Source organism: Humulus lupulus, chromosome 2 (assembly GCF_963169125.1).
Source record: "Humulus lupulus chromosome 2, drHumLupu1.1, whole genome shotgun sequence".
NCBI lineage: Eukaryota > Viridiplantae > Streptophyta > Magnoliopsida > Rosales > Cannabaceae > Humulus > Humulus lupulus.
Window position 1 is genome coordinate 271,647,908 of NC_084794.1, and position 12,143 is coordinate 271,660,050.

Here is a 12,143-nt window from a genome sequence, read left to right on the forward strand (position 1 = left end):
TACATGCAAATTACTATTTTGCTCATACTTTTCAGACCATGATTCAATTTTTTTTTTACAACCGGTTTACATCACCGGCTCATCAAGTAAAATCATGTAATAATAAAAATCCCAAATAATTCAATAGCTTGATACTTGACAATTTATTTTGGGTCCCACTTATTGGACTAAATAGGGACTTAAGAAATGATAATTGTGTGGGTGTGTAAGAGACAGAAAACCTGAGAGTTAATATAAAAAATTAGAATTTATCTGAAAAATTTGTAATTATTTTATATATATCCTTATATTTAGATTTTTTTTCGTATTCACCGAGTTGTTTGTAATTATCCCTCAAATTAGAGGCAAAATTATATGAAAAATAAAAATTTTGAATGATACCACAGAAAGAAAAGGAAACCTGACAAAAAAATTTTAAAAAAAAAAGAAAAGAAAAAAAAACATTAAAATTCCATTGAAGGATTGAAGATGGTGTGTGCCTTTCCGCGTCAATCAGGCACAACCAACCAATAATTTATATTCTCTCTCTTTCTTTACACCATTCTCACCACCATCCTCCTCTCCGCCATAGCCATCTCTGCTGGATCTCCAGGTACGGTCTCACCTGATTTCCTTTCTCTTTCATAGATCCCATCCACCGACACTCTTTCTTTTTCCTTCAATTTGAATTGAATCCGAATAAGTAGAAGTGTAGAAAGCCATGAATTCGAATTATGGAAAGAACTTCGATTTCGATCTGGGGTTGGGATCTTCGAGACCCAAATCCCTCAACGACAAGAAGAACATTAACAACCCTTCGTATTCTTCTTCTTCTTCTTCTTCTTATTCGTCGTATTCTTCTGCGCAATCGAAACCGGCATGGCAACCCAACAAGCCCTCGTGGACCCACCAGCCGTCAGCGAGTCAGGTGACCAGACCTGGATTGCCAAACGGACCCACTTCCATGGTGGGTGATATACTTGGCAAGAGTTGGACTTCATCCACTCCTTCTACTGGTTCGTCTGTGGCGGGAATTGGAATTGTCGATAAAAACCCTAATTTGTTTGGGGATTTGGTCGGTTCAGCTTTGGGGCAGGGCAAGAGTAGTAATGGTACCAATGTTCCTTTGAAGAAATCGGCGACTGTATCTAGCAAGAGCTCATTATCAATGGGAAATATGGCTGATTCGCTTCCGAAAACTAACCCTAATTCGGTGAAAACTGGTTTGAATTGGGGACCTTCAGGGAATATTAGCAGCAATACCAATGTTTACAACAATCGGACTCCGAATGTCGGCGGTCCTCCGTTGCAAAATATCGGTGGTGGAGGCGTTGGTGTTGGTGGCGGGATGAGCTCAAACTCAAAGGACCCATTTGGTTCTTTGCTTAAATTTGCTCCAAGGCCATCTGGTGATCTTAATTCGAAGAAGGACAATACTAAGGTTAATACTAGTGATAATATTTTTGGGAATTTCCAGAATGCTACGAAATCAGAATCGAATCCAAGTACCAACAACACATTTCAGCCTGGTTTGAATATGGATGATTTTGTGAAGCTCCCAACTCAGAATTCAACGCAATCACCTGTTAGTGATCCTCTTGACGTGTTATTTCCCACGACCAAGGTAAATTCAACTGAAGGCTTTGGCCAATCTACTTCAAATGGATCCCAGCAAGCTTCGGAGATGGATAGTTGGGGATTCGAACCCAATTTCGGAGATGATGGAGGTTCCACCACCGAACTTGATGGGCTTCCGCCTCCTCCTGCTGGCGTAAACTCATCAATGGCGAAGAACAAAGGAATGGATAACTACAAGCAAGGACAGTATGCTGATGCCATTAAGTGGCTTTCTTGGGCAATCATTCTTCTTGAAAAAGCAGGTGATAATGCTACCGCATGGGAGGTCTTATCCAGCAGAGCTTCATGTTACAAAGAAGTAGGGGAGTATAAGAAAGCTGTGGCAGACTGTACAAAGGTACTTTGATTTCATTCTTTGTAGCTCTTAATAATACATAACAGTTTTTTATGCATTTCCTGTTATCTGAAAATAAAATGTCTGTTCATTTGAGCGTGATTATAATTTCGTATAAACAATGCTATACACAGTAATGATCGTACAAAACTTATAGATCTCCACTTGATTCTAGTATTTATTGATTATTATGAAGGGGGTATGCTTTATAATTATGGATCAAAGACACTGACTTTGTCAAAACGTGAAAGTAGCTCATGTGTCATAGCTACTTGTATGTAGACTCAGTACTCCACCAATTAAGTAACATAACTGGATATTTCCGTGTTAATTGACTGTTATTTTGAATTTTGAACTATGTAAACTTTGAAATTTGAATCTTTATTCTGGGGCAAGATTTATTGGAATGACATTATATTCTGACTTCCTTGCCTGTAATAACAAGTGAGTTTATGACATATATATGTTTTTGTAGGTGCTGGAACAAGATGGTGCAAATGTATCTGTTCTTGTACAGCGTGCACTCTTATATGAAAGCATGGAAAAATACAGACTTGGGGCAGAAGATCTGAGGGCTGTTCTCAAGATTGATCCTAGTAACAGGGTTGCAAGAAGCACCGTTCACCGCTTGACCAAGTTAGCAGACTAGAGTTTTTTTTTTCATTATTCTTTTCAAACTTCATTTCATTATGTTTAGTGTTATTACTCTCTCGAATTTATACCCTCTCCCCTATTACTACCCAAAAAAAATTATGGGGAAAATATAATTTCTTGGTTGAATACCTGGACAAATTTTCTATTCTTTTTGCTACCATTTGGTCTTATGGATATTTTTTTTACTTGTATAATGTTGTACTTTGGTTCTTTGTTTGATTGTGAGTGGAAATAGTTTGTACTTACAAAAATGGTTAGCTTTTTTTTATCTACTTCAGTTTTGTCTGTGTGATTATCCGGTTTTATTTGTTACTTTCTTCCTACCACAAGTATGGGGACAAATTCGTCTCGTATAAGAAGGTTCCCATTTGAGAGTACTCATTTCATTTGCATCCATGAAGATTATTTTGATTAAAAATTGTTTTTATTGTTTATATGCTTTGTTTTGTCTTGGTTCTTTATATCTAATAATTCCCTAATCATTTTTTATTTACTTATTAATATTGTAATGTTGATTGTGAAATATGTTATTAGGGAACTACTGAATAACGGCCTAATGTAAAAGGCTTAATAAAATTAAAGTTGATCAAAATTTCATTGATGGCTATGAATCTTATGAATTATGATATTAACCAAGTGTCCATGAGGTTTTTCCAGCAAATTAAAAATAATGGGGATGTTCAACAAAACATGCTTTTTGTTTTGTTTTTTTAAATATAAAAATATGTTGGGAAAAGTTGATAACTGCCTACCCCAATTTTAGGAATAGGTAACTAAAGTTAGACATTAAATACAAAGAAATTCACAAAAATACTTTGGGTTTTAAAAAAATACTAAAAATATGAAATCTGTAAAGTTTTACAAAAATATAGTTGCATAATCGTAAATATGAAGTTTCTTTTTGTAAACAACAGAAAATAGACGATTACAAAACTGTAACAAACTGTTATCTGTATTTTTGTAATTTTTGTAAAATTTCGTATTTTTCAAACTTTTTTAAAATTTACAGTGACAACAGAAAATAGACGATTACAAAACTGCAACAAACTGTTATCTGTATTTTTGTAATTTTTGTAAAATTTTGTATTTTTCAAACTTTTTTAAAATTTACAGTGCTGTGTAATTTTTCCTTAAATATTTCTCAAATTATTTTTATTTGAGAATATGATTATAAATGTTATAGTGTGTATTATGTGTCATATTATAGTTAAATTAAAAATTCATTCTAATTGTTTGTTGAAATGTATAAGGAAGAATTAAAGGCTCGTAACAACTCATATTAGGCTCAAATAGTACTAGTTTTGAAATACCTTATAAGTGTTTGTTAAAATAACTCGTGGAAGCTAAATTTCCTATTGCAAAACTGAAATTTTTATGTAATCATATCTCTTCTAAATAAAAAATGTGTAGATAATAGAAATTTTTGTTGTAACGGTTTTTTATTTTTTTCCGTTAACTTTAACGGAATATTCTTATATTTAACAGTAGAATGTAATTATGACTTAAAATTAAATAAATAAATAATTAAACAAATTAAAATATGATATTTTTGAGATATTTTACAATGATAATTATTTAAAAAATAATAAAACTATACATTTTATAACTTAAATAAAATTTAATATCATATTAAACATATAATATATAATATTTTATTCTCACTACCAAATTCAAAAGCTAGATCAAACATAAACTTAAGCAAAAATAAATAAATTAAAATAGAATATTTTTAAGATATTTTATGATCATTTAAATAATTAAATCATATTCATTTAAAAATAATAAAGTCATATATATCATTTTTTTTATCTTATAAATTTGTGGGATAGTTTGTTTTTTATCAAGTGATTGAAGCTCTTTTTCTTCATAAAATTAATCAAAGGATATTGCAAGATATATTAGCAACTAAAAATAGTTGATGCATATATACTACTATTAACACTATGATTTTTTCTATTCTTATTTTATTTCTATTATTAATTTCTTTTTAAATATTATTGTATTTTATATATATGTCATGTAGCTATGTAAATATATATATGTCAACGCTGTGTTTAGATGTCATATATGTAGAGATTATTGATATAAATATTTGTATATACTAGGCTTAAAATTTAAATTACAACCCTTTAAGAGTTAAACCACAAAGCTTAAAATATAAACTTACAATTCTTTAAAATATAAACCTCAAAGACATAAAATATAAATCGGGATCATTTAAAAGTTTAGCCTCAAAGCCTAAAATATAAACCGCAACTCTTCAAAATGTAAACCATAAAGCTTAAAATTTAAACCACAAAACTTTTAAATTACAACTCTTTAAAATTTAAATCCCAAGGCTTAAAATTTAAATCACGACTTTTTAAAATTTGAATCACAAGACTTAAAAATTAAATTATTAGGCTTAAATTCTAAGCCATAACAATATAAAATATAAATCACGATCCTTTAAAATCTAAATTACGTCTCTTTAAAATTTAAATCACTAGTCCTTAAAATTCAAACCACAAGACTTAACATGTAAACCACGTCTCTTTAAAATTTAAACCACATGACTTAAAATTTAAATCACGACTCTTTCAAAATTAAAATCACAAAGCTTAAAATTTAAACTACATCTCTTTAAAATTTAAACCAAAAAGCTTAAAATTTAAACCACGTTTCTTTAAAATTTAAACTAAAAGACTTAAAATTTAAACCATTAGGCTTCAAATTTAAATTACGGCTCTGTAAAATTTAAACCACAAGACTTAAAATTTGAACCACAACTTTTTAAAATTTAAACCACAATGCTTAAAAGTTAAACTACTAGGCTTAAAACATAATCCACAACCATATAAAATATAAATCTGGTTCTTTAAAATTTAAACCACAACTCTTGAAAATTTAAAGCACAAGACTTAAAATTTAAACCATGACTCTTTAAAATTTAGGGGTTTGTGCAAAATGACTCTTAATGGTATGTGAAAATTAGGAGATGTCCATGTTTTTAATTTTGTAGTAAAATAGCCTAATTACCTTTTTAATATTACATATTACCAAATATATCATTTAGCAAATTACTATTTTATTCTAAATATTTTAATATTATGGTATATGTATATTAGTTTTTATTTTAAAGCTATTTTTATATTATTTTTTATTTTTATGGGTTGTTGAATTATATATCATACCACAAAATACATATATTGAGTTGAAAAGTAATATACTAACAAAACTTACAAAATTATTACTAAAAAATGTATATACTATGCTTACAAAATTATATACTAAAAAATGTATATACTATGCTTACAAAATTATATATTACCATTAAAATGTATATACCATAATACAAAATTATATAATACCATTATGTATAATAAGATAGAAACTATATATCATAAAAAAAATGATATATCATACCACAACCCATAAAATACTTAAGAACATATACACTAGTTGGAAAATAAATACCAACAACCCATAAAAAACTTAAAAAATAAATATAACTTTAAAATAAAAACTAATTGAACAAAAATAATACTTATATATCACTATATTAAAGTCATACGCTCATAAATAAATTATAGATTATAGCAATTTAGGTAATCAACAATGTAAAAGATTCACATCTATACAATTTTAAAAATGAGGACATTAGCGTTGTTTTGGGTCATTTACTATAATTTCTCTAAAATTTAGACCACAAGACTTAAAATTTATACACATCTCTTTAAAATTTAAGCCCCAGAACTTAAAATTTAAACCATGACTCTTTAAAATTTAAAACACAAGACTTAAAAGTTAAACTATTAGGCTTAAAATCTAAACCATAACTATATAAAATATAAACCATAATTATTTAAAATCTAATCACAACTTTTTAAAATTTAAATCACTAATGTTTAAAATTTAAACCAAAAGGCTTAAAATTTACACTATTACTTTTTAAAATTTAAACCACATGACTTAAAATTTAAACCACATCTCTTTAAAATTTAAACCACAAGGGTTAAAAATTAAACCATAAAGCTTAAAATTTAAACCACTATTTCTTAAAATTTAAACCGTAAGACTTAAAATTTAAATCATGATTCTTTAAACTTTGTGCTTCATAATTTAATTCATTAGCAATGTAAGAAAGAAATGATAGAATTAACTCAATATATATAAGCCAAAGTTAAGCATATATAGAAGAAACTATTGTGATACATTTGCAAGTTTGATAAGAGAGTCCTTAGAGGGAAACGATAAAAACATGCAAATTTGTTTTTTGATAGAAGCAAAACTCGAAGAAAAGTAAAAAAACTCCAGCAACCTAGCTAGGAAGAACACAGTCCCTTCATTCGATAAATCCAAACTGAAACTAACATGCCCTCCTTTTGCGTTCACCTTCAATCCACCTTTTTCTTATAAGAACTAGATGATAGATCTCTCATTTCCATCATCAAATGAGATTTATTAGCCATATCTCATAGCAAGAATACACACAACCACGACTATGTTACAAGTACGGAATATCTGAAATGATAACAAGAACCAACAAAGAAAAAGCTATATCTTGTAATACAGCCGTTACCAAAAAACACCACAAATTCATTATAATCTAATAGCAGAGAAAAACGCAGAGATAAGCAAAATAGAAAACTAGTGTATTACTGAATGTGTAATCGCGTGTGTTTATGATACAAGGGCTTGGGCCTTATATAGAAAAGGAGCCCTGGAAACTAAATGGTAACAATCAGGCCCAAAGAGTAACAAATACAATTACAGCAACTAATTTACATTACAAGCTAAATTGAGTTAGTTTAAGACTAACTAACCATTGAGACTATATTAATACACCCCTCAAGATGGAAACAGTGCCTTGGTGAAAATATCAGCTAAGTTACTCTTTGGAAGCAACATGTACCATCTTGAGTGTTTCGGAGGTAACCTTCTCTCTAACGAAATGACAATCAATATCAACATGTTTTGTTCTCTCATGAAAGACTGGGTTTTCGGAGATGTGGATTGCAACTTGATTATCACAGTAAAGTATGGCTGGTTGTTTGTGAAATATACCAAAGTCTTGAAGAAGAGCAAGGAGCCAAGTGACTTCACAAGTGCATTTGCCATGGCTCGATATTCTGCTTCAGCTGAAGACCTTGAGACTGTAGGCTGCTTGACTTCCATGAGATGAGAGAGTGGCCGAGAAACACAAAGTAGCCTGAAATAGAGCGCCTTGTATCTTTACAACTACACCAATCAACATCATCAAATATTTGAACTTGTAAAGCACCATTTTTAAGACTGGATTTTGTATAAGCGGACAATTGATGGGAAGAGTTAGATGGAAAAAATAATCCTTGACTTGGGGTACCTTTTAAGTATTGCAGTATGCGATGAGTTGCTTGGAGATGTGGTAGCCGAGGAGATTGAAGGTATTGGTTGAGTCTATTGACAACAAAGGAAATGTCAGGTCTTGTTATTGTAAGATAGATTAGTTTTTCAATGATGCTTTGGTAAGTGGTAGGATCTAAAAGTAATTCACCATCATCCTTGCTTAAGTGTAAAATTTGGTTCCATTGGAGTATTGGCTGGTTTTGCTCCAAGGTGGTCAGTGTCATTAAGTAGTTGAAGAGTGAAAGGGCATTGAGAAACTGATATGCCTTTAGAAGTGCACCCAATTTCTAAGCAAAGAAAAAATCTCAAAGGACCTAAACATTTGAGTTTAAAGCGGCTGTCAAGAGTTGTTTTTAACATAGAAACAGTTTGGTCTGTTGGGTTTTATGCCCTTATAAAACCATGTCGGACATGTAGCACGATTTCATATTATTAATAAAAGTAGCAAAATTCATTTAGTTTGACAACCGTGTTGCTTGCTTGTTTTATTACATGATTATTGAAATAATACAAACATTTATAAAATCGTGAACATATGGATAGTTACAATTATAGTGACTAGGTCACAGTGGATTATAGTTGTAATTATATGTTCAAAAGAACGAGTCCTAAGATTAGATCAGTGCATTGGATTTTCACTGATTAGGCAATCTACGATATGATCTACTTACACATTCAGGGTGTAATGTCTTGTCCAAGGCATTGACCAAGTAGATAAGATCGGATGTATTTAGTTACATCGAACTAGGACCGATATTGATTGATAAATAAGTATCGTTGTTATCAAATCTAATCAATGTCACAACGTTGACCATATGTTAAGTCGATATTAATTCTGAATGATAGTATTCTGCTAATTATATTATTTAAATCTTTTGACTTGTTCGTTACCAGCTTACCCTACGGTCTAGCCCATACTTACATCTTGGAGATTTATTAGTGTAATTGAATGGGAGTATTATTCATAGATACGAAATCTATAACTTCTGTATGAGAAGTGAAAAGATGATTTCCTTAATTGCTTAGCTCAAAAGGATAAATGATTGAGATCTCATTTCTGTGATTAAGTTCACGGAAATATCATTTATAAAGAACTTAGTGGGAGTTAAGGATAAAATACTGATGAGGGGTAAAATGGTAATTTGCACCTAGCTCGTTAGTAAGTCATTGATAGAGGATTGACTGATTGTAATGGTTATAACAATAGATAATGCATTTATGGTTTTGAAAATACGTTCTATGAATTCAAGAGTTCAATTCCAAGTCTATAGTGGAGTCACGAGGAATTAATAAAGTAGTGAAATTATTTGTAAATAAATTCACGGTAACTTGTTGGAGCTTGATTTCATGGATCCATGGTCCCCGCATCACCTTTGAGTAAATCATCTAGAATGTCTCAATTAATTGATTTAATTATCAATTAGGATTTTTAAAGTTGATTAAGTCAATTTTGGAAAATTTACAGAGATATGAGATTTAGAGAATAAAAGTGAATCATTGGGTAAATTTATTAATATTGATAAATTGGTATCAATATAAATAAATAATATTAAATCAAGTTTCAAATTATAATTAATTAATTTGAATAAGGATTTAATTAATTAATTAAAAAATAATAATATAAAAGGTTTTGAATTTAGGCCTAGTTGGGATTTAAATTCAAAACAAAGAGATTGGGCACAAGTCCATTTATGGCAGCCCAAGGCTTTTATTTTTGTTTATTATTTTTAATTAATTTAAATTTAAATAAATCACATTAAGTTGCCTATATAAGGAATATGATATCTATGATTTTCATAAGAAAGTGAATTTCAGTTGATTGGTAAGTGAAAACCTAGACAGTCTAACCTTTCTTGGCCACTCTCTCTTATTCTTCTCTGCAAGATCTCTATCTCATGTGTTGAGAACCAGCCCACACTATTTCTAGGTTGATCAAAGGCTTGGTGAGGAAGACTGTGTTGCTGATCTTGTTCAATCTCTTGATAATACTCTGCTACATAAATGAACAAGGGTTAGAGAGATTGAAGGATGGAGTTGTTCCAGTTCCGCTGCGTAATGTAAGTTTTTACTTTACTCTGTATTTTTATCAATTTCATAAGAGTATGTTATAGGAATTTGCATGTGTTGTTTGATAATATGTAAATTGCATGAAAATAAATAAAGATCCTGCAATGAGTTTTTCCAACAATTGGCCTCAGAGCTATAAGTTGCTAGTTTATTTTCATGAATGAACATGTATGAAATTGATTGATATGTTAGGTGTTAATTGGATTGTACATGTTATTGGTGCATGTGTTATGTTTTCTTATGTAAATTGAACAATAATTTGGTTTGTTTTGGATTTAAAAACTGCATAGATTTTTTTTTTAAAAAAAATTTTGGACTGTTTTTTGCAATGTGTGTGCTGGGGCACACATGGAGCTGCCGCCAGGACTTGGGCGCACAGACGCCGTACGGACGTCCGTACGGCGTCGGTGCCGGAACCAGCATGCGACATTTTTTCGCAAAAAAAAAATTAAATATATTTTTTTTAAATTGGATATTTTGTGCAATTAGGTTTAAAATATTTAAAATTGATTATCTGATAATTTTATAGAAATTTTTTTCTTTTTAAAATATTTTGAATTTTTATCTGATAATCAGGACATTGTAAGATATTTTTTTTTTATTTTGTTATAAATAAAATATTAAAATTAGTTATCTGATTATTCAAGATATTTTTATTGTTTAAAATATTTATAATTAGTTATCAGATAATACTATATATTTTAAATTTTGTTAAAAGATATTTTGATATTTTAAAATTTGTTAAAATATTTAAAAATAAAATATCTTATCATTCCTAACAACTTAACAACCTTGGTTAAATTAATTATTTGAAATTGAATTTTGTTTGATAAATTCTATTTTAATTAATTTAATATTTTGTAACTTGTTTAATTAATTATATTGAATTTTGTCCGCTGAATTCTATGTTAATTAATTATGGTATTTTGCAAAATAGTATATTGTTGTGGTATATTTGCATAATTTAATAATACATTCTTATAGAGTAACATGTTAGGCCCATCCAATTATTAACATATCAAGCATCATTATTAAGTTATTTTTTGCATTTGAGCTTTAAATATAAGTATAATGATGACCCAATTTTTGTGTTTAAAAATTGTGGGAAAACTCAAATAAAACTTTCATAAAATGTTAGGTTTTATTTGGGCTCAACTGAACATGTAAAGTTTAAATTCTTCTCTTGTGGGTAGTTCTATTTGTGAAGGCCCATTTGCTTTGCATTACTAGATTGGGCCTAATCAATTGAAACAATTAATAAAACAAAGGTTCAAATTCCTGTCTTTTTGGGCTTTGTTGGAAGTTAGGAAGCCTTAGTAGTGGGTCCGACGTACTGAACCCAGCTCTCCTCCATGCAAGCTCGAATTGTTAAGGCCCATTTACCTAAGTTGGACTTAATTGTATTAGGTTATTCCTTATAGTTGGACCTAATAATTGATTAGAAACAAATTAATTCTATTTTTTGGATTAATTTTCAATGGTAATTTTAGAATTAATGGAAAAATTATAAACTATGGTTTGTTGATTATTTTTATAATTTGGCGAACCTTAGTTGGTTTATTGATTATTTTGATAATTTGGAAAACCTAAGTTTATATTTTTCAAAAAGAATAAATATACTAAAATATTTAATAATGAGTTTTAAAAAATTTCAATTCGATCTCCACCGTTGATTTAACAAGGTTAGAGTTCAGTGGGGCCTCATGGCGCTTTGATTTCATCTCCCTATGGAAAGTGTTCACTGGACTTCTTAACATGGTTAAATTTCCTAGGATAGATGGTTATAGATGGACCTTCTATAGACTCATCCCTACGGTGACTAAAGGAATTAAGTCTATAATAATCGAAACCGTGGGTCAAACTCATAAAGTAAGAAATATTTGTGACTCTCACTTACCGGGACACATGAGTTTCCGTTACTTTGATCGGATGGAATTGGTAGTTAATAAAATTCTATGATGTTTTATTAATTGAGATGTTTCTCTATTTGACTACGTGAATATTTGTGACTCTCGCCTACCGGGACACATGGGTTCATGGCTAGCTAAAGTACCTAAGAAGTAGAACATAAGTGTTTTAGTATTTTGCTTATCTCAAAACATTT

The 12,143-nt window shown here is 29.8% G+C and overlaps 1 protein-coding gene across 1 annotated transcript; it reads left to right on the forward strand.

The window, feature by feature from the left end:
• The first annotated feature begins 408 nt into the window (after nucleotides 1-408).
• On the forward strand, nucleotides 409-2,982 carry LOC133819416 (uncharacterized). The gene is made up of 2 exons (XM_062252673.1): nucleotides 409-1,954; nucleotides 2,427-2,982. The coding sequence occupies exons 1-2, from the start codon at nucleotides 701-703 to the stop codon at nucleotides 2,598-2,600; spliced, it is 1,428 nt and encodes a 475-aa protein (XP_062108657.1). The 5' UTR covers nucleotides 409-700; the 3' UTR covers nucleotides 2,601-2,982.
• Nucleotides 2,983-12,143: the final 9,161 nt, after the last annotated feature.